We start from the raw sequence: 27,369 nt of genomic DNA, 5'->3' as shown, positions 1-27,369 counted from the left end.
GGTGCCATTGGGCTAAACCCACCTCCTTGGGCACAGGCAGCTCCACTGGTGCAGAAGAACTTTGCAGCATTGTGCTTGATGTCCTTTAAAAGAACTTTTTATTCTTTAGTCTTTCACGTCTGTTTGTTGGTTTTGGTTGATTTTTTTTGTTTATTGGTTTGGTTTTTTGCTTTGCTTGCTCTCTTTGTGTCAGCTCAGGTTGTGTATTTGCCAGCATATCCTGCATTGAAGTGTGGGTTGGATGAATAGGGAATGAGGCTGAATATTCTGATATTTTGTTCTGTCCTCCCTTCTCTGGTATTGCAGTCAGGTTGCTTGTTTCATCTAGTCAGCCTGTGCTACTGTTTTAAGCTTTTTAGAGCAACTCTGGGTTCCTGCTCAGGATATAGAGTCCTAGGATTTAGCCTGGATTATCCCAAGGCAGGAGCCTTGGGAAGGCATTTTGCCTTTTCAACAATAGGCCTGCCTTGCTGAACCACTTTAGAGACTTAGAGCGGAGTTAGCAGAGATGGTGAGTCAGATACAAAGGTGTTGTTTGAGTATACGTGCTATTTCATCTTCCTACTAGAATTTCTGATTATTTTGTTGGTGTAAAAAACTAAGTCATTTCTTCAAGGAACTCTGTAACTTTTCAGGATAAAGGACACCTTATACAAACAACGGAGAAATTTAAAAGGAATTTGGTTAAAGAGGAAAAAAGAGAAAAATTATTAATTTAGGCATCTGCCTTAGTTGAGTTGTTTTTATTGCTTGAAATACCATTTCTTATTTAGTGTCAAATTTATATTCCTCTTGAGAGCAGAATATTTCAGTCTAAATAGAATAGAAATTTCTTCTATGTGTGTTAAGTGTTGAGTAGGAAGGTGTGGCTGTTTCTGTTCACTCTTACTTTTCTTGTCATTGTAGCCTGATGGACTAATTCTAAGGAATCAGAAAAGTTTGTGAAGTATGAAGGAACCTATTACAAATTCCTCTCAGCAATTCTAGGAATATAAAAAGTCAGATCTTGGATCTACCTTAGGCTGTAGTTTGGGAAAGCCGAGCTAAGTGATTCAGGAAGGGAAACCAGTGAATCATAGGTAATTTGCTTTTTCTTAAGACTCTTCTTAACACTCCAAATGGATATTGTTTATACTTGTATTTTTGATGTGTGAAGAGTCTTAAATTTGTCATAGTTAGGTCTAGGGCTATTTGCAATGGCCTATTTGTGAGACATATGATCCTGGCCAAACACCTCTGTTCCCCAGCTGCTTAGTGGTTCTAGATTTGTCTTTGAGGGTTGGGAATTGAGTTTATAGGATTTGAAGCGTTTCATCATTGGCACCTTGGCTTTTTGAGACCTTTCTGTGAATAAGCAAAGATCTGTGGTGTTGCATTTGGTCCAGGAGAATATAGTTTGGTCATAGCTCAGTTTTCTGTCACAGTCTGATTGATGCACAGGATCACTTCCTGAGAATAACCTTTTTATTTCTGTACTTCACCAGAACTCTCTGCTTACTGGCAATTTTCACTATTTGAGGGGAAAAGCTCAAAGCATCCAGGCTTGATTCAGATGCATACCCATGATGCTGTAATGTTGCAAGGGAGTTGTGATATCTCAGAAAGGGAGAAATCTGTGGAGAAGTGAGGAGGATTAGGTTTGCACCAGCACTGGAGATGAAACAGGCACAAAGCTGTTCTACAGAGCAGTGGTCCTGAAGTTGCAAACAACAGAGAAAAACCTCTGTATTAAAGAAATAGCTAATGACTAAGAGGGAGTATGTTCCTGCAGAAGAGGTTTGTGGCTATTCTTGCTCAGGAAGGGAGGATTCATAAGGAGGAGGAACATGAAGATAGGAGTGGGTACTGGAGAGGGTTCAATAGTAATGGGAGAAATATGAGAATGTCTTGAGAGAGGATGATACAAGATTGTTAATCTTTCAAAAGAGAGACTTGTCAGTCTGGAACAGGAGGGCAGGAATCATGCCATTTCAAAAAAATAAAAATAGCTATACTAGGTCTGTCCTAATAGATTGTTTCTAAAGGAATGTTGTGGAGCCCAGGGCAGAGGTGTAGGACATCTGCATGCAGTGCACCTGCTGCAGCTCCAGCTTACTCTTACAGTTTACTGATATCCATGTCTTAAAGCCTTTCTGGGCAGTAGATTCTGTTTCATAGCTGGGAGCAGTGGCTCTGTGAATTGTTTTAGTCGTTTTTATGCTTTCACCATGTTGGGGAAGAGGGAGATAGACCACAGGGAGAAAGATGATCTTTTTAAGCTTATTGTTTACAAAAGAGAAGGGCTGAATTTATTGTGAGAAAATTAAAGGCAGAAGTAGGAGAGAACTTAAATGATTCAGACTCTCCGAGAACAGGGTGTCTCTAGAGCTGAGACTCTGAAGAATAACCATGGGGGAAAGTTTTCTGGACTCTAGTTATAATTACATAATCTTATGCAGTGGGCTGTGGGATGTGATGATGGCAATACTGTGTGTTTTTCCATAGAAAGAAGAAACAACTGAAAATTGCTTCTCATATATGGCAAAGCATTAAGTATGAACTTGTTATTTTATTCAGGGGGTTGCAGATGTTTTCACATTTTGTTTCAAAGTGTAAACTCAGGCTACTTCATCATGCCGAGTTACAGAAACAGAGAGGAAACAACTGACAGTACAACAGGCTTAAAATGTGTGAAGTGTGTAGAAAGGTAAAAGCCAACCAAACAAAAATTTCATTTACTGAGTTACTTGTGTCCAGAATCAAGGAAGAGAGACTGAGCAGTCTGCAAGGTTACCCACTCTGAATATGGAAGATGTCATTAGCTGGAGTAAGATGTAGAGGAAGCTGGAGATGGTAATGGTGTGATGAAAAGGTAGAAAAGACAGAGGAGAAGGGTGGGAGTTGGAGAAGGGGATGAGTGTCCCTCTGGAATGGGTAAACAACTGTTATTAATACTAGAAATGTATCAGAAGGCAATTTCAGGCAACTGTGTTCTTTGCTTTGGTGTGTTCATGTTAAAATTCTTCTAACTGGAACCCAACAAGCCAGAAGAAAATGGAGAAGTTAAATTTCTTTTTATTCTTATGTTTGAAGAACATGGTCTGTGCTTGAGGAATGAGAAACAGGGTGTCTGGGTGACAAACAACAGTTTAGAGTTCCCATAAATTCAAGACTGAACTTTCTTGTATATTGAACTCAGGAGGGATTTTTTCCTAACAGAAGCTTTATTGTTGCTGTCGGCAAAAAGCCCAAAACATTCTCAGGACATATCTTCACTTATGTCTGTTTAGGGCTTCCAGAAAGTGTAACTGTGGAGTAAAATGAATTTTCAGACTGGTAGCAAATACAATTCTATTGATTATACCTTGATGCCTCAGGATATATATTCACTTCAATCTGTGTAAGTCTTCCAGAAAATGTTGCACTGGAGTCAAATGAATGTTCAGGCTGGTCACAAATACTTTTCCATTGTTTATGCCTTAAAATTTTGGGTAGATACCTGGGGGTTTATTCCTTAGATTTAGAATGTGCTGTTTATCCATTTTCCATCCTTCATACCTTTCTGGGGAAAATAATTCTCCAAGTCTTTTAGAATTAAGTTTGGTTATCTCTTCTGAGGGTATTTTTCTTTGTGTCTATGTTTTGAAGAAATTTACTATCTGATACACTCAACAAATTTATCATCTGTGTGGGACTGCACTGGTGAAAAATTCAGCAATGCTTTGTTGCAATTTGAATCAAAACCCATTTGCAGACTGCTTCAGCAGGGCTGTTCCATGAATTGGTGGTGTCTGAAGTGCAATAACCTAGAATCAGTTGTAGCATGTGTACTGCAGCCTCCTGGTTTGTAGTTTTGTAGGTATTTAGAAGTTATTATTCTGTTGATAGGGCACTTAACTTTTTATCAGAAGCTTATAAATACCTGCTCAAGGGACAGTGCTCTCTTTGTAGCCATCTGTTATTCTTGGAAGTAGTAGAAATCTTTGCTGAATGGGTACCTTTCTTTTCTTACTTGACTGAGAGTGGATATAAGGATGTTCTTAACATCTCTATGGCATGTAAAGCTTTTGGAAACTGAGCTTTTATCTCTTGCCTTGAGCATTGGTGTAGTAGTGACTGAATTACAGTGGGTTGGGCAATTCTGGTATCAAAGAAGGAGTAAATCTGGGGCTGGATGTGTAGGAGACCAAGAAACAAATGCAGAGAAGTAATTACCAAGAGGGTGGAAAGGAAGGACATTATGTGATCAAGAGCCTGGTAAGAGACCCTTCAGAGGTACAGTTCAGGGCTAGCTTTTTTGCTCGATGCATTTTGACTCAGGACTGCGAGGCAGGTGTGATTGTTGCTTTTTGGATGAGAAACTTGTGTGCATTGTACTCTTGAGTTCAGAGGCTGCAGTTCTGAGACCAAGTCAGTGAGTGGGGGATTAGTCAGACCAATTAAGTCGTGTGCTAATCATCTTGGCTTCTGAGTTGAATGATGGTTAGATACCATGGTGATGAACAGTTGTTTGCTCCCAGAGTCCTGTGTAGGAAAATATTTGCACAGAAGGAAGAAGGATACCTTTATTTGAAACTTGAATATCTATTTTAAGTTTCAGGAATATATAATTTCTAAGCATTATCCGCCTACTGAACAGCTGCCTTCTATCCTGACTGTGCTGCTCTCATGAATTCTTAAAGCATAGAATAACAGCACTGGTAGTTTACTAATAGCTGTATCAATACAATTCCCAATATAGATATATTTGCTTTCTGTTTCCAGTCATAAATTGAATAATAATTCAGTCCTAGAGAGGAAGAAGGAAAGCCAGAACCTGTACACATTACTTCCATATTCCAATGCCTTTCTGTTGCCATTCACAGGATTTGAAAAGCTGATCCACTGACAAAAAACCTCTTTGCAGCTTAAAGAAACACAATCCCAGTCCAAGAGCAGAAAAAGCACTCTCTGCCATTCAGTACAGTGACATATTTTGCATCTAAAACACACACATCATTGTTAATTAGCCTCCTGATGGTTGGTGTAGAATCCCTCTTGGTTTTGTACCAAGAAGCAGGTGTCAGAATTAGGAAAGTGTGTATTGTTGAGACAGCAGAACAGACATTGTCTGTTGTTAGTCTGTATTGTTAAATATGGTATGTGTCTGATTCAGGCTTTTGCCCTGCAGTTCAGGCACAGTTTCTGCAGGCAGAGGGAGATATTTTCTAGGGAAGGAACAGTGGAGCTGCCTGGGCAAACTGTCTAGGCATAGTGGGGAAGCAGTGTGGATGGAGTTGGAGGGTTTCCTCTGGAGTCACAAGGCAGGAGGTGACTCGAGGGCTGTAGGGCTCTGTGTGTCATGGCTTGAATATCCTGCAACCCTGGGTGCCCTGGACTGCTGCTAGGCTTCCAGAGGGATAAATCTACTGTGCAGGGTCTCTGGAGATTATGGGAATGTTAAACATTTTTTTAATAAGAATTCCTCCATTTGTCCGAATTTGCATTTTAAAGCCTCATTTGATGGTCCTGCAATGCTTCCATTAAGGAGAGTGTTAATTTGGTTCTTAATTTCCTTGAAGTGAGAAAGATCAGGGCAGAGTTGATTTATTTGGATGATGACAGATCTCAGAATTCCAGCTAGAGAAGACAAATTGTTCAGTTTGGCCTTTCCCAATTTCCCAGTAATTTTCTGTAGTTCTGCATATATGGCATAGAGTCCATCTCCATCCTCAGTAGACCTAGTTCTGTTAAAGCTGAATAGCACTTCTTATCTGAAGTTCAAAGCATAGCCCCTGGTATCATTTCAGTTTCATATTCCTTTAATAAATGCTAGGTGCATCACTGGTGAGTAGAAACAGCGGGGATTGTGTAATTAATTCCAGTATTTTTGATTTCATTTCATCTTAAGCCAACAACAGGAAACTCTGGGGCATGTACTTTTTATTGTACTAAATGAAATGCTGAACATCAAGCCTCTAGCAAGAAAAATGGAAAAGTACTCAGGTAATGTAAAATTATAGCTTCTTTCACACCCAGGTCTTTAATAACATGCCTTGGTATACAGTGTCCTTAATGAACTGACACTTCGGTGGTTACAGTCTATTGCAAACTGGTTTTATTCTCTTTGTTTGTGTGCTGCTGGGCTCCTGTGTCTGTGTATGTGTTGAAAGGGCATTTTTCATATTTAGTCACTACTTGTTGAAACAGTTTCTTACACAAAACTGTAATTCCCTATAGCAAGGGTACTTCAGATATCATATTTGTCCACTTCTGGAAGAAAACAGTTTCATGTGTCTTGGTGATTGATGCCTCCTTTACACACACCTTGCACCTGCTTTAATACATATTTTTAAGGTAATTTAATATTTTGTGAATACCTGAATGGGGACATTTTTCCTAGAACTAAGCTTACTTTAATTAAACTATCCTGGAGAAGAAAAACAAACAGAAGTATATTGCATTAAACAGAAAGGGTATGATTGAATGAGGACTTTTGTGCTGGTTTAACTTAATCTAACTTAAGATCATAATTTGAAATTGCTGCAGACAGTGTACAGAGAGACTGTGTGCAATCCTGAGTTTCTGCTTTTCATTTCACACCTGAGTTATCTGCCCTGTTAGCTCACATTGGTGCTTTTATTGATGCATGTCTCACATCTGACATAGCAGTCAGTTTTTAAATTTTGACAGTAAAAATGATTGTCAGAATTGAATAGGAAGTATTTGGTGGTGGGAGTAGTCTTATCTCATAATTATATGAACTTTGAATTTTTTTAAGAGGTATGCAAGCGACCAGAGGCTTCTCTTTTGTCAGATGGAGTTTACTGCCTCTGCAGTTATAGACTATGTGCCTGGCTCTTGTGTTTCCAGCTGCTGTACACTGTGGTAGCACTGCATGCTTATAATAGCCCAAGTTTTGAGCTATTGAGTTTGTTATCTTATAGGGATTTATTATAGTTAATATACCTGTGCAGTTCTAGAAAGTGATTATTTGAGTTGTCTCTGTGTGAACTGATAAAATAGAGTGGCATCCAGAGAGGCACTCCCTGTTTCTGCAGCTTGATGTCTCATCCAAGCAGGATGGTTCCAGGCAGAAGGAGACATAGGTTTGCAGTGATTCTGAGCTCAGCAGGGAGCTTTGTGATACACGTGGGTAGAAAATGCCGACAGTTTGGATCCATCTGAACTTCTGTGGTGCTAAAGTGCATCACTGAGGCAAGCTCATTGGTACTGTTTGTAATGGAGTTCTATGTCCTCTTCTTAGCACTTGCCTAAGCAAGGATTTATTTATTCATAGCAAGGTGATGATAGCAGAGGCCATGCTGATGCTTGCTAGTAGTTTAAGAACCTCATTCCTGGGTGTTTCTCAGCTGTAAGGATATTAAATCAACCTCATGTTGGGAGGGCAGTCTGACCCCAGATTAACTGCTATGTCTGCCTCCAAATGGTCCAGGTTCTCTGTGTATGTTGGAACAGGGGGGATGAAGTATAAATTTCAGTATCATCATGTGAAGAATAACTTGAATCTTCGATCCCCTCTGTCCAGATTCAGTGAGACATGATTCTGTGTGTGTTTGTTCCTGATGAGCATTGTGTATTTTCTGGTGCACAGGAGCAGCAGAGAAGAGCTCGAAGCATGGAGCTGAAGACCGGACCCAGAATTTCATCATGGCCATGAAGGATCGCATGAAGATCCGGGAGCGGAACAAGCCTGAGATCTTTGACTTGATCAGAGATGTGTTTTGTGAGAGCAAAATGACACATGCTCAGCAGATGAAGACAGTGAAACAGAGTGTGCTTGATGGTACCTCAAAATGGTCAGCAAAGATCACGATCACTGGTGAGTGGGAGAGTCACGGGCTCTCTTGGTCTCACATGGGAGCCTCAAGTAAGAGAGTTGGTGTGAAATTAGGACAGAGAGGAAGGGCTTCTGTAACCTCTGTGTCTTTCTGCTGAGTGGACATACAGCTAGCAGGTGCAGATAGCCCTGTTGCGGGCACTGCAGTGCACCATGAGCTGAGGCTCATCAGAAATGTTGTCATGAGGGATATTCCTGTTTCTCTGGCCATTATGAGCTGCTGCTTCACGTGGTGGTCAGACACGTTATCTTGTTGCAGGGTGGTGGTAACCCTTCTCTTTTCCTTTCAGTGGTGTGTGCTCAGGGTCTGCAGGCCAAAGACAAGACGGGTTCCAGTGATCCATATGTAACTGTTCAAGTGGGTAAAACAAAGAAGAGGACAAAAACAATCTTTGGGAATCTGAACCCTGTATGGGAAGAGAAGTTTTACTTGTAAGTGCTCTGACAAGGACTCTCAGCTCCATGTCACCTGCTTGTATGATCTGTGCTTTGACATTTGTGTCTTCTCTCTCAGTATGCATTCCCACATCAGCTGTAATTTGGGATGGTTCTATTTTTGCTCAGCATTGTGTGTGTGTGGAGGGTTGACATCTTTAACAATGTAGGTAGTGCGCACCTATTTATCCCATCTGTCTTCCTTGTGTATATGCAAATTGTCTGCTTTATGAACACTTCTATACTGATGTTCCTAGCGAATGCTAAAGAGAAAGAAAAATATTTAAATCAGCAGCTATTTTTCCTGGCTAAAAAAATTCCTTGTAACATGAGAGTAAAACTTGTGTAAAAGACTAAGGAAACTTCTGTGACCTATTTCTGGCATCTGCTACTGTTGTTTGGCAACTCAATTTAAAGGCAGTTAGTTTTGAGTGGTCTGTGACACCAGAAGCCTCTTCTTTCAGTTTTGGAACATCGATGTAACAGTAACTCAAAGGAGTTACTGATATGAGAGACCTACAAGATGACCAATGTATTGAGATCTGAATTGAATGCAAAGACTGAAGGCAAAATTCTGACGATAACAGCTACATTCAAAATGTGCATTTCCATCCTGCTTTTATTGAATAAGTAATCAATACCCTCAATTTGTCATTGAAGATGTTATAAACCAGAATGGAGACATGAAATACAACAACTGTTTTCTGAAGATTCTGGATGATCTCATTCAACATCAACAATCTTTATTTCTTTTAATATTTAAGGTCTTCAATTGTACTATCTCTCTCCTTCCTTTCTTTTCCTCCCTGTTCTTTCTTAAACTGCTTGGGGGGGGGGGGGGGCGCCTCTCTCTGCAAAGTGCGATTTGTTTGCGTTTTAGAATCAGTTTCCTATCAATCCAGCTTTTATTTTTACAATGTACAGTAGAAACAAAATTATTTTTAAGCAGTTTTGAGCTACTCATTAACGTCAGAAAAATCCTACTGCTATTTTGAGTGAGTAAGCCCATGGCTTTATTCTTAGTTTAATCCAAGGTAACATTTCTGCTTGGTAAGTAGTAAGAATGCTTAGGTGCCGTTTGGGTAAATGTAGTCACAATAGCAGCAAGTCTGTGTGGGAGCCTTAAGGACCTTGATTTACCATGCCAAGCAGTTACCATGGTGTTTGCAGTGTGCTCCCTTCTAATTTTAGGAGCTTCAGCAAATACTCTGTTTAAAGATAGATAACAGAGTGTGATAAATGCCACTGTTTCAACAGTGACACTGTTTAGACTTAATCGCCATGTCTGTGATTCAGCAGATAACATGCTCTTGGGCATTAGAGTTGATGCGGCTTTCTGTCTTTTCTGTGGTGGTTGCCTTCCTTGCCTTGGAGCAGCACGAGGAGGTGAAGGGAATGAGCACAGTGTCCACACTGATGGTTGGAGAGCATTCAGAACTGCAATCAGTGTGTTGTTTCATTAGTAGGAATCACAGCTCCCCTTCTGCTGGATGAGGAGTAATTTAGAAGTGTTTGCAGCTCTGGTTTTCTGCACACTCATGTTTCTATTTTGCATTTATGGATCTTTTTGCAGCTTACAGCTCTTGAAGTTCTAAAATATTCTAATCCATAATCAAATGGAAATTTAAATCAACACATTCAGGCCCAAAATACCCATTACATACCAGTCATTTTTAGAAGAGATTGTCAGGTCAATCAAGAGATTGTCAAATTTTTTAAAGGGTTGGATGGGGAGGTATCTTTGATTCTTAGAATGAGGCTAATTTCGTATAGTGAGAGAAAGGTGTGCTGGTAGTTACTGTGAAAGCCTTACAGTAGACATATGAAAGCTTTGGTGCTCAAAAGGGTTAAACAGTTCAAAATGAGCAAGGTGTCTAAGTAGAGAGGTCAGATCAGTTGCTAATGTGTGTGTCACCATTGCTGGTTTGGTGGACTTGTTTGCAGCTGATGTTCAGTTGGTGCCTAGTGCCTTCCATATGATCACAATTCCAGTTTGTTTTCAAAGGTTGAATGTGGAGCCAGACATCAGTGTGCATCAGTCATTAGAATTGTAGCACTGATATTATAACCATGGCATGAAAGAAGAGGCACACATTGTACAGATGAGTGATACAATTCTTTCTACAAGCTCAGTAAAGTTTATTAAAAGCAGCTTAAATAAGTTTGAAAATTTTTGTCTCGCTGGTAGCTTATTTTAAATAGGGGGGGTTGTGCTTATTTACGGTGATAGATAGAAAAGTATATAAACTTAAATTTCTCTCCCTAAAAATGGCTTTGTTAATTTTCTATATATTTTCAGAAAAAAACTATGTGGTAGGTTTGACCCAATTGTAAAGTCCAGATTTAGAATCAACTTTTAGAAAAGGCAAGGTTGAAAATGTTTTGGGTTTCCATTATAAGTGCTTTTTAGGTCATTACTAGCCTGTGTAAGTGTAGGCATTTGCTTAGATTAATCACCAGTTCTTGCAGTGTATTCATGTTGCCTGAGCAAGAGATTTGCAGGCTGTTTCTTTCTGAAAATTCTCTCTTTGTATATTTACATCTATAGCTTTAGGAAATAGGTTGTTATGAAGAGATTTTTTTATATTTCATCAGCATTTGAAAACCTTTGAAAACACAAGGTGTTGATTTTTCTGCTCTGTTCAAAGTATTGCAGGCTTGATGCAGGCTCTGCATATGTGGTTCTTGGCAGCAGGAACTGGGGGACTCCAGCCACTGCTGCAGCACAGTGTTCTGTGAACATGCACTAAAGGAAATCCTACTTCTCTTGGGTTTACATCCCCTTCCCTCCTGCAGTAAATCCCAATTTCTTTCCTCTAGTTGTGATGAGCAGGCTTACAGATGTCCTCCTCCATTTGCTGTGTACTTTTATCCCCTGTGCCCTCAGCTCTCTTTCCTGGCCCTTAGCTCTGTGTGGACAGAAGGTAGTGTGTGTCCTGCCTGCAGCTGGGTTCCAAGTTGTCTGTAGTGGTTGGTACATGAGAGCCAGCTGGATGCAGGCTTTCCAGGGACAGCAGCTGGTGTGGGTTTCTCTTCTCCATCTAGCTGTCATTTTTTCACAAAACCTGTTAGAACATAGAAGCTTTCATAACAAGTCTGCATAACTCTCGTTTCCTTATGAAGCAGTCCAGTAATATTAGAAGGAAGCTATTTTTGCCATATTCAGTACAATTAGAGCAAGACAGTAATTCCCCATTTAGACATGTTTTAGACTGTCAGTGGAAATTACAGGGTTCCTGGAATCTTTTTTTTCTGTGAAGGTTGAAACTGAGCATGCATTTGCATGGGTTACAATAGCAGACAGTGCTTAGGAGATAAACCTGACCACAGGGCAATTTCAGTTTTAAAGGGAGAGCTCTGGGGTTGTTTGGAGGCTGCTTGTCCATATCTTTTGTTCAGGGAATGCCATAGTCTTTAAAGACTGTGAACACTAAATGTTACTGTTCTTCCTGGCGTAGGTGCAAAATTACTTGTTCATTTTACAGTAATATCCCCTTGAAGTTGTATGGTCTGAGTACAGCTGTGTCTGAAGCTTGAATGGTGGGTGTGAAGTCATTGCCTGGAGCAGATTACATTGTCACTGAACAGGTTGCAGGAGGCATGTTTATTCTTTCTCACTGCAGAAGAATAACCGAGTTAAAATGAATACAGGGCCTTGTGCTAGTAGACAGCAAGTATATTACTGGGACCTGCAGAGCCTACATGATATACATACCTGTTAATCCTTCAGGATGGTGCTCAACTAACCACTGGCTAGTTACTCAAAGGCTTCTGCTTGGCTATGCAGTTTTCCTTTTAGCTGCTGACTGTGTTATCAAGGTCAACATCTCAGTTATCTCTGTGATTCTGTGTGCTGTTCCAGAGCTGTATTTTAGACTTCTCTTCTGAGATCACTGTTTATAACCATTGTAGCTCTCCCCCCTGAGACTCCCTTTGCTCTGTGGCAGGGACCATCCAATTTGTCTCAGTTTCTTTAATCTCCCAGGTACTGCAGATACTGGCACTCTGGTAAATCTCACTTGTTTCTCTGCTCAGTTACCAACGTGGGACTTGAATCTGAGTGCAGACCTGATGCCCTCGTGGCAAGCACCAGTTGGAAAGCTGAGTTAATGTAGTTAGTGATGTAAAATGCAGAATCACTTTATCTGCTCTTTGTAGTTAGAACAGCTGCACCATTAATTTGTCAGTTGGTGTTGTAACATTGGGTAACAGCAAATGATTGCACTTGTTCTCCTAAGAAAAGAACTTCATGCTAGTAAGAAGTGAAAACTCATTTCTTTGTTCTTAGACAGCAACAGTGGACTCAGAGGGCATATTATTGTGCTGTCGTGCTTAACTTATAAAGTACTGAGGATTTTCCTTCGTTCTCTTTCCACTCTGACTTTGCCTTCGGTGTTTTCTCCACTGTCCTTTTTTTCTTCCTAAAAGAGGAGTCTTGCCATCATTTAAAAATGAGCCTCTTCTGAGATGTTTTTTTGCCTTCCATTCCCACTGCAGTTGGCCACAACTGAGCTGACAATTGGACCCTGCAATGTTTTGACATTTCATTTGAACCCGTTGGAATCCTCCAGCTTTTTCAGCTGCACCATTTCCCCAAACATCTTTTTTTCTGCTCCTCCTCTGTATGTTTGTGGGTCTTTCTCTTACTGGTTGCTACAACTAATCCTTCCTTTCTAATTTTCCACAAAATCACTTCTTTTTCTTTGGCTTTGCTCTACAGAAGCAGAACTGTAGAGCATTTGAGGATCACAGGTCCTAAAATCTCCATTGCATTTTTCTGCCTCCTGTTCTCTCATCCATAATTTCTGCAAGCAGCTCTACACTTTCTTTCTTTCTCTTTCTCTACCATTGTATGAAATGTCCCCTGCAATGGACTGTGGAACTTTACAGGTCCTTCTTGAGAACTGTGTCAGCAGAAAGGAATATTGGACACACAGAGATTCACTAGACTCTTTGAACCATAAATATTTTTGGTTCAATACAAAAATACAATAAAACTACTCAATTCTGGGCTCGACTGACCTACTTTAAAATCTGGAAAATGTTGTTGCTTCCTTTGGTCCTTTACTTTCTTTGTCTGTTCTTGTTTAAATCTAGTGTTGTGTTTTGTCTTTATTAGCCTGTTAACTATACAGGGTGAAATGAGCAAATTCAGCACAAATGCTGATGTGGTTTTTGTTTCAAATGATGAATCATTGGCTCAGAAGTAGTATTCTGGTCATTTTTGGACACTTCTCCTTTTTCTTTCTCGCCACATTTTGAAGGAGATGAGGCATAGCCAATGACCTGTCCCACATCCCTAACGTCATATCATCAAAGCCCATCTGGCCCAGCCTTTACAGATGGGCAGAGGTCTCAGAGCTAAGAATCAATTCCTACTTTTTTTTTCAGAAGTTCGAGCTAGATTGGAGGGATACAAATTTCTAACTTCATTGTGGGAGGAACTACAGTGTAAATTCAACAGTTGCTTGTTCTGTTTAGCCACCAATATACTAATTACTGTGTGTGTGGGCATGTCACTGTGTGAGCAGACCAGAATTAACCACAGCTTCGTGTGCTCTTGTGCTTCCCCTCAGCTGGGCATGGGAAGAGACTCAAATATTGACAGTGCAGGGGACGTGTGTGGGTGCTGGGGCTTCAGCGCTGTGTAAGACTAAAGGGGAATGTGGCAAAATAGATGGAGTTAGAGAGTGGGATAGTGAGCAAGTCAGCAGAAACAGGCTCAGCTGCTTCCAGTGCAGCAACGACTGGCTTCAGGGAGAAAATCTTAATGGAAAAAAACTCTGCTCTTAGTTTTTCTTTTAGATTTTGTATGCTGTTTCTGGAAAATGTTACTTCATTTGGTAGCTTGAAGTGTAAAAGTAAGTTCTTTTATAAAAGTGGCACCACTCCAAACACTGAGACAATATGGATAAAAAATAAAGGGTTTATGCCATGTACATAGCAAACCTGATTTCAAGTCTCTTGGTCTCTGAAATGGATCTGAAAGTATTTGGTAATTTCTTCCTTTTGGCAGGGTCACAGAATATTTCTTTTCTCTGCATCGTCTTTGGAAAAGCTGTTGGAGCTCAGCTGTGGGAGGGTGGACAGACACATGTGTGCACACGGTGAAATCAAGCTTCATAAAAACATAGCAAGAAGTGGGGCAGGCCTCTTTAGAAATGTGCCAGCTCCTGTTTTAATGAGGGGGAGAGCTTCTAGCAGCAGAGCTTGTTAGCCACAGTCCTACGGAGTCGTGTCACTGTCACAAATTGGAAGCTGTTTCTCATTAGTTAGAAAATTCTTACGCATCAGCAAGCCCAAGTATTCCAGTGTTCATTATTCCGTTTTGGGGTGCTCACTGAAAAGTGAACTGGTTTTGACACAATTGTGTTGCTTCACCAGATCAAGAACTGTGGTTCTACAGACTTAGATGTTTGATGGTAATCCACCAGCTCAAGGCTTTCAGCTGCAGTGAGCAAGTGATAAAGCTCACTCCTCTCTGCCATGGGACCCGCGCAAAGAAAGCAAGTTGAGCAGTCTCTTAAAAACAACAAAAAAGGGTGTGGTAAAATAGAAGCTTTTGTAGCTCAGTAAATGCTATCAGAAGGCTTCCTGTAGGATGTTGCAGTGAGTGAGATGATGCTGCTGTCTTTGAGTGAAGGATGATAGCCAGCCACCTCAGGAGTGAGAGATGATGTGTGTGGGACTGCATAAGTTAGATTTATGTTTGAACAGTGAATGTTTTCCTTAAGGAAAGACCATTGGAAGCAAAGAAAGAAGACCAAAGTGGTCCTAGCAAAGACCCATCAGCCCGAAGGTGATGTCTGAAGAAGTCAGGAGTTAACTTACTGATGCTTGGTAAATGGCTCTGTGTGCCAGTTGTGTTTTGAGGCAGCTGTGCATTTCTGAACACTGAGCCTCTACAATACTGCCAGGCTGTACAGCAGTGCACCGTGTCAGGAACAGAGGATTTCTTTTACATGCTTAGGCTGTATTGCTGGCAGACATGGCAAAGCACTCAGATAAATTTGAGAGCTACAAAGGGCAGCAATTCCAACCATTCCCTTCTTGTGAATGCTTGTTTGCATGGTTTTGTTTGGAAGACATTCTTGAAGTAAAGGAGGAGGGAGAGGAGAGTGAAGATGGGAGACAAATATTGAACCTCTTTTATTCTGAACTCTTAAATACAGATTGATTGCACAGCAAAGACAGGGAGCAGCCATGTGTTCTGCCTCTGATTTGAGCTGAATGGAATTGCTTCTAACCTGGTCTATATAATTCCCAGCTATTCCTCTCTACTGGAAAAATCAGTGGGAGCTGCATGGATGTCTGTTAAATGTTGTCCCGAATCACAATGGTGGCAATAAGAGCCCAAATGGTTTCTTGGCAGAGAGCATGCTCATAACCAGCCACTGCCACATCCTATTGACCAGGCTTAGCAGAGCTCTTGTGACCCATTTCTTCATTCTCCCTGTTGCTTAGCAACAGATGCAGCATGTTAATGTTAAAAAGGCTGGAAAACAGGCCTTCAGCAGCAGTTGCCTGTTTTCATAGGTTTTATTTGCTTGAGGGTAGACATTTGTAGTGGTTATGGTGAGTAATCACCCTTGTCATGGTCTCATGTGAGCATTCAAATTGCTTTATTGCATGCTCTGTAAATGAGCAGAGCTGTTATAATACAGTTCTACCCACTTCTGACATCCAAGAGCCTGTTTGGATCTACAAAAAGTATCTGAAACACCTGAAAAAGAGGTGTAACAGACACCTGTAAATCCTGTATGTGCATTAAACTGGAGGGTGCTGATTCATCAAACAGTAAACTGTTTCTTTTAATGGAAATGTCCTTATTGATCTGCCCAGAGCACAAAGTATCAGTCTAAGCTGGGAATAATAGGCAGAATCAATTATAGTAATTAAATACCAATGCTTTAACTACTGCATCACACCCGTTCCCCTCAGGCAGTGTGGTATGTCATCTGATTGTAATATATTCTGCATTGATACACTACTGCTTTGTGACTGTCTTGAAGTAAGAGATCTACCTCCACCTGAGCTATTTATCCTTTGTTACAAACCAGAACAAAGGATGTTCATCACAGGTCTTCACTGTGCTAACCTAGAAACTGCATAAAGGCAGGTAGCCCTTATAGCCTACAGCTGAATAAGAGGTCGTTGATGGAGAGAGCTGTTGAAACCAGTTAGATGCTGATTGTCATTTTTGGTGGGGGTGTATGCTAGCATTAACCAACCTAGCTATCCCCAGGTTTCTGTGGGCTTTACAGCAAAACCAACAGCTGTAAAAAGAATTCCCAGGTTCTGTGAGCAGCTGCTGAGAGTGAGGGCAAGCAGCAGAGCCACAGCCACTTGGGAAGTCAGACACTGGTGGCTGAGATCAGGGCAGGGTGGTCATTCAGCATGCATTTGGAGTGCAGTGTCTGCCATGTCACAGGAGCATTTAGTGTGCACCAACAAGTTGTTATGTGGTTCATATCAGACACTCTACTTTTGAATAAATGCACATTGTTTACACTTTGCTAATACATCTCTCTGATGTTGGAGGAATGGGTCAAGAGGAATACAGAGCATGTAGCAAATAATGTTGGCTGCATTGTGCCCTCTTAAAATTACATTTTCTCTTGTTTGCAGTGAGTGCCATAATTCCTCTGACCGGATCAAGGTGCGAGTGTGGGATGAAGATGATGACATCAAGTCTCGTGTCAAGCAGAGGCTGAAGCGCGAGTCAGATGATTTCCTGGGGCAAACAATCATTGAAGTCCGCACTCTGAGCGGGGAAATGGATGTGTGGTACAACCTTGGTGAGCAGGGCCTTGGGACTGAAAATGTGTCATGTGTTGGTTTGGGAATGTTTGAGAGCATTTGGTGCATGTAGGCAATTTGCAAGAAAGGGAAGGAAAGTTTACGTGGTTTCAAGGGCAAATGATGCTGCTGCAGAGCAGCTGCAAAGCTGATCCCAGTTAAAATGGTGTGTAACGTTTCAGAAAGTTGATGGTTTTTCTCTGTCAGCCATTGAAAAGTACAATGGGAGAAATTCTCAGAGTAAGACTCTATTCCACCTCTGCTGGAGGCATGCTGTCCTGCATTCCTTTTTTTGGTATCAACACAAGTGTTTTACCAGTCTGTAAGAGTATCAGGTGCACTGCACTGAGCTGGCAAGTTGTTGAGACCTTATCCAGTAACTGTTGTAGAAAGTGCCAGCAAGCAACCAGATGGTGCTGAGTTGACAGGCACTGTGGAGCTGTCATCTCCTAGGAGATCCAAAATCCTCCAGCAGTTCCCGGGAGTTCAGGGCTGTGGTGAAGTTAGGGGCAAATTCCACATCAGTCAGCCCTGTTCTCAGGAAAGGAATCTGTCCTTGGTGGTTCTAGTTCAGCTGACTGAATCCAAGACCCTGTAGCACATTTGCTGGCAAAAAGGCAGCCTTATGTTTAAAAATGTACATAGTTCTAATTAAATGTGTCATATTGAGGGTGTATCATGGCAGTCGTTTTGCTGATATCTACTTAGTATTATTCAATGATTTGAAAGAAAAAGTTTTCTCTCTGGTGACTCAGCCTGAGATTCCATCAGTTTCTTTTGCCAGTGCTGTCACCCTGAGATGGCTGTGCTCTGATCATGAACAGTGCATATAATTGCTGATGGTTTTGCCTTCCAGAGAAGCGAACAGATAAGTCTGCAGTGTCCGGGGCTATTCGCCTGCAAATCAGTGTGGAGATCAAAGGCGAGGAGAAAGTGGCTCCATATCATGTTCAGTACACTTGCCTTCATGAGGTAAGAAGTGGGAACATCTGTTCATTCTTACTATTGAAAAAGCAGTTTTCTCACCTTTATTTCCTTGAAATGTGCCTCTTTGCCCTGGGTGAGCTTTATTTTTGCTGCCATGCAGGCCCGGTAATACACTGACTCATCAAACACACATTTGTCAAGGAGGCAAAGGCAGCTCTAAGCTGTCTCTCCCACACTGGGGACTGGCTGGCTCAGTCTGTCCCACTGTCACAGCTGTGCTACTGTCAAGCAGTCATCAGGCTTTGGTTCCACTCAGACCCCATGATGAGTTTAAGGTGGAGAAACCTCTGAATTTTCTTGAGTGATGTTTTCAATGTGTACTGTACCTCCTTCTTTAGAGGAGGCATTATGACTAAATTCTGATTGAGGAGGCTTGTCTTGGGCTGTTGATTGATGCAGGTATTGGTGGTCTAAATTCTTCTGTGCTTCTGCAGTGATAGTTACGAAAAACTGATGGGGAGCAGAAGATTAAGCTGAGGTTTCTGAGTACTGACCTGTCTCAGGGTGGACTGAGATGGACAGGCAGTGCTGCAGAAGTTGGGAGAAATCCAAAGAAGACTTGTGAGAAAAACTAAAGGGAAAACCCTGTCTTGGAGAGATGCTCAGTCTATCTGTGTCAAAGAAAAGGCAGGCAGCAGGGTCAGTCTCAAAAGTGCCTGAAAAAGGAAGAGTAGTCAGAGCCCTGTATACAAGAATATCCTGAGGTCAGTGAAGGTTAAGCACAGAGAAGGACAGTTGTATCACAGAGAGGAATGATCATCTACAGGAACAGCATATTTACCCAGGCACTGAGCTGGATGAGCCTTCTGGTGTCTTCTGGCCTTACCAGGGAGCTCTCTGTAAGATGAATACAAAGCTCAGAAAGCAGTCTTCTTTAGTAGGCTGTGTTGTATCCTTCAGTACATATTTGTTGGGTTTTTTTTATTTCAGTGATGGCTACTATTTAGTAAGCTGTTTTGGTTTCATCCTTTGAACATGCGTGATCACTTGCTGTTCATTTTTTTGCAAATAGGTATCTTCTTAACTATCACCTTTTTTTCTTTTGTGTATTTTAAAATGAAGATGATTTGCAGCAAGAATAATATAATCAGGAAAAATAGTACTGTAAAGCACAGTCCTCTACCTACTAATGAGATCATTAGACTTTTGCATTGCTTACTGTAGGGAGCCAGCTGTCTGAAAGGCTGATGAATCTCTAAGTGACATGAATTTGAGGATTACTGAGAAACCCACTGAGCTGAATGTGCAATTTCTGCATAGCAATGATAGCTGAAAACTGCACTAGATAAAGTGAAAGGTTATGTTGAATAATAATGAAAGTATCTAGTTGTTAGGGGTGATCTTAGGGGTATCCTTTTCAGGAAAAGAAATCTGTTTGGACTGTTCCATGTAATAATTACAAAGCTGATACAGAACTGTAACGTCAGCTAGTTTAAATAGCTTGTCCATATTAAGGCATTTTCATTCTGAGGACAGAAATGCGTAGGTTTCAGGAAAACTAATTAGAGTATGCTTTCAGTGCACTGAAGCACTCTTCTGCATCATTCACATTGTCTACTGGGTAAAGTCATAGGTATGCATGTGAAAAATTCAGCTATGAGATTCTTTCAAGAAGAAAAGAAGATAAACCAGACAATACAGAGTGGACAGGGAGAAAAAAGAGGAGGAGAACAAAGAAATTTGTGTTAGTGCCACCACCTCAGCAGTTCCACGCTCTTCATGAACCTTACTTAGCAGCTTCAGCAGCCTCACATACAAACTTGTTCCTGTTTTGTTTTTCAGAACCTCTTTCACCATCTCACAGATGTGCAAGGGAATGGGGTGGTGAAGATCCCTGATGCCAAAGGAGATGATGCATGGAAGGTGTATTTTGATGAGACAGCCCAAGAGATCGTGGATGAATTTGCAATGCGTTATGGCATTGAGTCAATATACCAGGCCATGACGTAAGATGCATTTCCTGTGTTCCTTAGTGCAGATAATTAACTAATGCTGTAATTAATTGATGTAACTCTCACTGTTTAGCAGATTAAGTATATTGATAATGGAAAGCTTGGCAGTGACAGCTGATCCTTATGGGGCTCACTGTGAATGGGAAGAGACTTCCTGTCTTTGCATCACTGGTGTCCTCAAAGTTTAGAAATTATTGTCTGCCATTTCTGTTCTGAGACTCTCAAATCTCTTCTGTTAAAAAGGTTCTGCTCAAGGTTCCCACTGAAGATTTCTGATGATACAGGAAGGGATGAGGTTTTGTGGAAGCACTTGTCCTGTATGTCTGTTGTGGCAAGTGTTACAGTCCTTTGAAGTGACTAATTTTCCAGTTGCTGCTGAAAGCACTTACAGAAAGTTAGAGTAATGGTGCCACTGATTTGTCTTCTTTGGAGCTAGGCTTATGCAGTTTTGTATCTTCAAAGAACCTTTTCCTTGTCACTATACTTTTACTTGGATTTGGGATTAGTCATTCTTTCTTAAAGACTAGTATTGCTATGCTTAGCTCATTTCTTATTTCAAATATAATATAAAATGCAGCAGACAACAGTGAACTTTTTCACATTAGAAGCTGAAAGTTTTGGGTTATGAGTCCTTAGATGAGTTATGAACTATACTTACGTCACCTTGCAAGCAGCTTTCCTGCCTATTGGTTTAAGCCAGAATGGAAAAGAATTGGCAGGTTTCTCTGGAGATCTAGTGACTGCATATACCAAGGCTAACTTGAAAGTTGGACTGGGCTGCTCAGGGATGTGAAAAATTTCCAAGGATGAAGGTCTACTGCCTTGCTTTTTAGATCCCCGCTCTCCATAGCTTCTCTTCTTAATGCTGAACAAAGCCATTTCATGTGCTTATATTTACCCAGTGCCTAAATGACCAATTGGTACGTAAGTACCATGTAAGAAGTGTGGTTTTAAACTTGAAGAGGTTAGATTTGGGATAGATAAAAGGACAAAGTCTTATACAGGGAGGGTGGTGAAACAGGCTGCCCAGAGAGATGGTGGATGTCCTATCCCTGGAAGTGTTCAAGGTAATGTTGAGTGGGATTTTGAGCAACCTGGTGTGGTTGAAGATGTCCCTGATCACTGCAGAGGTTGGACTAGATGACCTTTAAAGGTCTCCTCCAACCCAAACTATTCTGTGATTCTGAGTCCTTCAGGGAGAAAGATCTAATCTGGGAACTCAGTGGGTATTTCTGCATAAAAATGGCTCATCTTTTTTGCCTCTTGGAATGAATTTTACTTGCCATTTCCCATGATAGAAGACCTCTTAAGCTCTGAATTATTTTTTTTTTAGGTCTAACAGATTTTTTTAAGTTTTTTTTAATCATTTCACAAGCCTGGATTCTCCTAGCATAATTTTGAGATTTCCTGGAGGAGGGTTCCTTGCATTTAATGAGGGAATGGGAAAATTCAAATTAGTGTGCACACTCCTTGCAGGCTGAAGGGGTTAGCCATAGGGAATCACATATCAGTGCAGCACAGAAATACTAGTGTGTACTCTGACTGGGCATTAATGCTTTCCAGCTGCTGCTGCCTCATGACACTTCATTCACCTCAGAACCTGTGTCTGCCTCAAGCAGCAGCAAATCGTGTCAATTTCCTGGTGTCAGGCTTGGTTCTAGGAATTGGCATCAGGACCCAGGGCAAGATGAAGTCACGTACTGCCAGCCACAAATGGTTGAGAAACTGTTTTATGATCTGGAAATGGCGGCAGTGAAGGGATTTCTCTTTGTTTTGAGCTGTTGCCTAGATGGCGTCCTTCTGAATAAAAACTCAGAGATGAAGTTCCATAAAGTGATGAAATGTAACTTCCATCTGTTCATGGTGCCCGCCAGCAAAAGAGTCTATTAAAGGGGTAAAGTCAAACTGCACAAAAGAGACCAGAATGGCTTAACATCACTGTCCTTTTGCAGGCATTTTGCATGTCTCTCCTCTAAATACATGTGCCCAGGCGTGCCAGCTGTGATGAGCACCTTACTTGCCAATATCAATGCTTATTATGCACACACCACTGCCTCCACAAATGTGTCTGCTTCGGACCGCTTTTCAGCCTCCAATTTTGGGGTAGGTTTGCACGTTTAGTGATGTTGCAATTGGACTTCTTTAATTTGCCTACGGTGCTTCTCCCCTTCAGCAAATAAATTGTTCTGTTTAAGGAACATTAAATTTGTGAGGAGTTGGAACTCTTTTACACCAGACAAAGAGCATGGGTTTATTGTCTTCATCATCACACATTTCAGATATCAATCAGTGTAACGTATTGTGATGTTTATTCTTTGTGTGTTCACATTATAATGGAGCACAGATGGTATGGAATGAGCAAACAATACTAACTCTGCATGTTGGTGCTTTTGGTAAAATATACCGTGTGATCTGGTATTTTCAGAACTTTGTTTTTAAAAACAGCAGCTGCTGTAAGAAAAAAAAAGCGCCACCAACAAAAGAAGTCTTATCCCGTTAATGGTTAAAATGTTTTGTATGTAAGTTGTGGAGTTGAGCATGCTGGAAAAGTATTTGAAAAAGCTTATGCTTCCCATCAGATTGAGAATTTATTAATAGATTGAGGAGGTGTTCACAATGCCAAATCACAATTCAGTGGAGAGACCTGACCTTTAGAAGTTATGTCATAAGAAGCCTGTAGTACTTGTCACTTATCTAGATAAGATCATAGAGCTGTATCATTGCTCTGAAATAGACCCTTTTCTGCCTGTAATTTATTCATCTCTGAATAAATATTTTCCCTCAAATACAAGTTTGGTGTAAATTTCAGATGGAAAGTCAGAATGGTTCTGTTCTGCCTGTACTTAAGAGTGGTAATGGAGTGTTTTGTCTGACAATTCTGATGTTTCACAGACTTTAGAAATAATTACAGTTTAAAAGTAAATCCAAGAACAGAAAGAAAATGCTCTTTGCACAATGCCATATATCCATACTACTTTCTCCTGTTTTCATGAGATCTTACACCAATTACCTGATATTTTGCTGCTTACTCTGAACATGGATTGGACAGTGGTGATATGTGAATGTTTATTGGTGTTTTCTGCTCAACAGAAAGAACGATTTGTGAAGCTTCTGGATCAGCTTCATAATTCACTTCGGATTGATCTCTCAATGTACAGGGTGAGTGGGAATAAACAGAATCCTTTCAGGTATTCTGGTGTGCAGAAGGGAAAAACACCCTTTGGATTTCTCTTACATTTTTAACTTCTTATATAGTTTGTGTCTAAGGAATTGTCATGACAAGCTTGTTGCTCAAATGTACTGTTTTGTTTTCCTCATGGATAGAATTTAGACCTTGTTTTTTTCTTCCATTGTAACTTCCTCAAGATTTCTGAAATAATTTGAGCATTGTGAACGGTGCTCATCTCTGATACTTTCCTGGAGGTTTCCAATCCAAGTTGGATTGGATTAAATAATTTGGATTACTCTTATCCGCTGCTTTGGGTATCAATTAAAAGGGAAAATAGACTTGTTGTCCCCTATTATGACAGAAATATTTTAGAGGACCATGTTGTCACTTATTTTAGGTTTGGCAAACTTCAATCATGATGTATGGTCAGGTTTCAGATCCCCCCACTTCAGCAGATTATGAAGAGATGAATATGTTAGCATTGGTCCAACAGGCTTCATAAACCTTCCACTTTGTTTCTTTACCCCTCCTGAGTCAATGTTGTCTTATAATGTGACTTGGCTGGGTTTTTTCCCTTAAATTCCTTGCTATATTATTTAACTCAGTGACTAATTCCTTGAAAATCTTGAAAATGCTGGCAAAATGTGAGCTTTGATTTTATTTATTATCCACCTCTGATTTTAGCATTTTCCTGACACATGGAAAAACATACAGAGGAGAAAAACACAAGCAGATTAAGAGAGATGCATTAGGAAGACAAAACAAAAAGGAAAAGGGGCAAGGTGAAAAAGAAGATAAAAGGAATATTGTGTGAAGAGCTGTTCTAAAGCTACATTACTAGAAAGAGAAGGTCTAAGTAGAGCCAACTGATCCACAGAGTAGCAGAGAGAAAATTATCAACCCATGACAATAGGAATCTGTAGCAGTGCTGCCGTTTTTGTTTGCTTGGTTTTCAGTAAAAGCTGCTTTTTGGTGGCTAATGCAGCTGAAATGTGCACAAACAAGAACGATCATACATTAAAGACCAGCAAAGATTTGTGTAGTTTAAATAATTTAGGTGCCATTATATTTAGAGATATGGCTGAAGCATTATGAGAGCATTTAGTAATTATTTTAAGGCCCCTAAGGGGCAGGTTAAGTTCTGAAAGAAAAGGTGTTAGTTTGCAACTTTCCAGACAGGAGATGGAAATTTATATTCATCAAATGGTTTGTATTTAGGTCTTGACCCATGGAAGTCTTTGATTTAGATAAGTACTCTGAGTTCCAGAGAGCCCATATGTGGACAGCTTAACTCTTAAAAGGAGAGTTGTCTCAGAAGGACCATCTACAAATGACTGCAAAAAGCATCAAATTGCCTGCAGTGGTTAGCTGAACTGCAGTAATACTCAATTACCACTGTCAAGAGACAGCATATTTTTCTGCAGGTCCTCAGTAAAAAGTGAAAACTGTTCCCTTCTGCCCTTTTCACCTTCATATCTAATCATTTTTGAACGTGCAAATGTGAAGAGAAGATTGCCCCTGCTGTTTTACTTGCAGCAAAACCAATCACATCAGCTTGAATGTAAGAACTTGCTGAGGAATAGGAATGCTGTTAAAGGACACAGGTCCACAGGAGACAGTGGGAATGTAGGAAAGGGCCCAGTGCCTGAGGTCAGAAAGAGAAGAGTTTTGTGGAAGAAGCAAAGCTAGCTGCATTCTGCATATGTATTTACATTTGGCATCTCACAGGGTTCTGGCTGGTTCCAGCACCGTCTTATGGGAGCAGTGCTAATTTTTCCTTCTTGGTCTTGTTTATGTCTCTGGAGAGGTGTTGAATATGCCACACCCCTTGATATCTCAGAAGAGATGCCAAAAAACCAAGCATTGAGTGCAGAATGGAAAGGGCTCACATAACCTCAGACAAAAGGCCGGGGCTGCCAGTGGTGAAACTGTTCCCTGCCTGCTCCTTCTGCAGCCAAGGACACCATTCCTGCCACCTAGGGCTGTCAGTCTCCTGGCATCCACATTCTTTACATTTTTATGAGAAGCTATTTAATTAAGCAAATAGATAAGCTTCTGCAGCAAAAAGGCCTTATTTATTGAGCATTGTTTTGACTGGTACAAGCTTCTTGAGCAGGAAGTGTTTCCAAGACAGTTTCCTTATTTAGCACATGCTTGAAGCCTTGCATGGATCTGACTGTGCTTTCCAACAGGATTTCCCTTTTCTGTCAACAGAATAACTTCCCAGCCAGCAGCCGTGAACGGCTGCAGGACCTGAAGTCTACAGTGGATTTGCTGACCAGCATCACTTTTTTCAGGATGAAGGTAGGGATATGGGTAGGGATGGGAGTTGCATCTCTGCAGTTTTTTCCCCCCAGGGGTTGATTTCCTGTTTTCAAACCATTGTTTCATGTTGTTGTGTTTTAGACACTTAAGGTAAATGGAAATAATCTGCTGACCATGTATAAATATCCACATTTTGCCTTTACTTCTCTGTATTTTGCATTATGAAGATGTAAATTGCTTTTCCCCTATTATTCTTCAGTCAGAAGGATGGCACAACCCTCCCCCACCCTCTCTCACAAAAACATGAAAAAGTAAAAAGAAAAAAAGAGTGGAGGAGGAAGAATAAAGGAAATTGTCTAGTTTTAGGAAGATAATTTGCTTTTTTAATAACATTAGGAAGGATTTTCACTATCTAGTAAATATTTTAGAGTTTCTCTTGTGGAGGATGAGATACTAAAGTGGGATACTCTCTCTCAATAGAGATCCAGGAGGGTTGTTATGAATGCTAATGTGCTGGTTTCATAGTTCAGTTTATTGTCCTAGCACTGTGTAATGAGATTATTTTATTTTCCTAATTTTTGGCTTCTAAACTTTTTAAAAATATTACAACCTATTATTGTTGGTTAGTATGTGTCACTTAAAAATTTTTATCTTATTAAAAAAAAATAGCAAATTGGTAATTTGAGCTACTTAAGGAAGTGCTTAAAATTTTACTCCTAAGCCCTAGTGTAAATGGTGATTGATAACTTTATTTTAAGAACATTCATTCAGACAGTCTGTCTGTATTGGAAGCTGGATTTATAGGAATACTCTGAAAAGTTTAGAGGTACTGAAAATATCAAAACTGTCAGGTTATAGTTCTGTTTGCAGGGTGACTATTACCTGTCTGTTTAAAGTACCTCTGCAGCATTTTTATAAAACAATGTAGCATTGAAATAATGAAATGAAAATGAAAACAATGAAAACAGCTGCAATTGCAAGAGGAGAAGGTGTATCAGTTGGCATGTCCATAAGGATTCTAATTGCTTTAAAATTCAATAAAGCTTTGATGAAAGATGTACTTAATGGAGTTTTTTTGTAGTTGAAGGCAGACGAGAGTCTTTGGCAAGACTTTACAGATCAGATGTAAACTATTTTGCTGGTCTGTTGCATGTTCTTCCAATGTTGGGGATGATTGCCTGCAGGCTTTTGTAACAAAGTCCTATAAATTCAGCAGAAATTGTGTGTTTGGCTCAGGTGATACACGTATCAAGCCACATGATCTGTCTGTTCTGGGGAATCTTCCTTGGCACATCGAGATCTCTTTTAAGCTTCAAATGGTCCTGTAGGGAGATAAGTGTTGTCACTGTAGGGAGATAAGTGTTTTTTTATGCCTGAGGAGTGTGACCCATTTGTGGTTTCAGGTCACAAGTTGCTGGAAGCAGATCCACCAAGCCCTGAGGGGTTTCCAAAATTGTAATGTGTCATTTCCATGTTTGATTTATGAACTGTGCTCTTTGTTGTCCCCCTGCCAGGTCCAAGAGCTGCAGAGTCCACCCCGAGCTAGCCAGGTGGTGAAAGACTGTGTAAAAGCTTGCCTCAACTCCACCTATGAGTACATTTTCAACAACTGTCATGAGCTGTACAGTCGGGAGTACCAGACAGATCCTGTGAGTAGCTGATAAGCAGGCAGAAATCCAAATTTTCTGATTTTTTAAGATAATAACAAGAGCACTAATTGATTCAAAAAACCAGCACAAACAAAGTGGCGTGACTTGTTATCTTCCGAATGCACAAAATTTGTAATCAATTAATGAGCACTAATTAGTAAGGGGAAGGATGATAATTGTTTTACACTAACTAATTACGATGTGTTTTGCCAGCCTCAGCAGTTATTTGTGAAGGGAAGGTTTGATGTAGCTTTGAGTGAGCAAAAGCAAATTACAGCAAATGTAGACTGATCA

The 27,369-nt window shown here is 40.5% G+C and overlaps 1 protein-coding gene across 5 annotated transcripts in view; it reads left to right on the top strand.

The window, feature by feature from the left end:
• UNC13B (unc-13 homolog B) overlaps positions 1–27,369 on the top strand; it is a 206,493-nt gene that overhangs the window by 128,429 nt on the left and 50,695 nt on the right. For all 5 annotated transcript variants that reach the window (XM_056514073.1, XM_056514072.1, XM_056514076.1 and 2 more), the window contains 9 exons: positions 7,574–7,801; positions 8,110–8,251; positions 16,883–17,052; positions 17,910–18,025; positions 19,823–19,986; positions 21,945–22,095; positions 23,083–23,151; positions 25,376–25,465; positions 26,941–27,075. In XM_056514073.1, the coding sequence (XP_056370048.1) occupies positions 7,574–7,801; positions 8,110–8,251; positions 16,883–17,052; positions 17,910–18,025; positions 19,823–19,986; positions 21,945–22,095; positions 23,083–23,151; positions 25,376–25,465; positions 26,941–27,075 (1,265 nt within the window). The remainder of the gene's footprint in view (positions 1–7,573; positions 7,802–8,109; positions 8,252–16,882; positions 17,053–17,909; positions 18,026–19,822; positions 19,987–21,944; positions 22,096–23,082; positions 23,152–25,375; positions 25,466–26,940; positions 27,076–27,369) is intronic.

This window comes from Oenanthe melanoleuca, chromosome Z (assembly GCF_029582105.1).
Source record: "Oenanthe melanoleuca isolate GR-GAL-2019-014 chromosome Z, OMel1.0, whole genome shotgun sequence".
NCBI lineage: Eukaryota > Metazoa > Chordata > Aves > Passeriformes > Muscicapidae > Oenanthe > Oenanthe melanoleuca.
The sequence above is the reverse complement of the archived record's forward strand: the minus strand, read 5'-3'. Positions and strand labels throughout refer to the sequence as shown.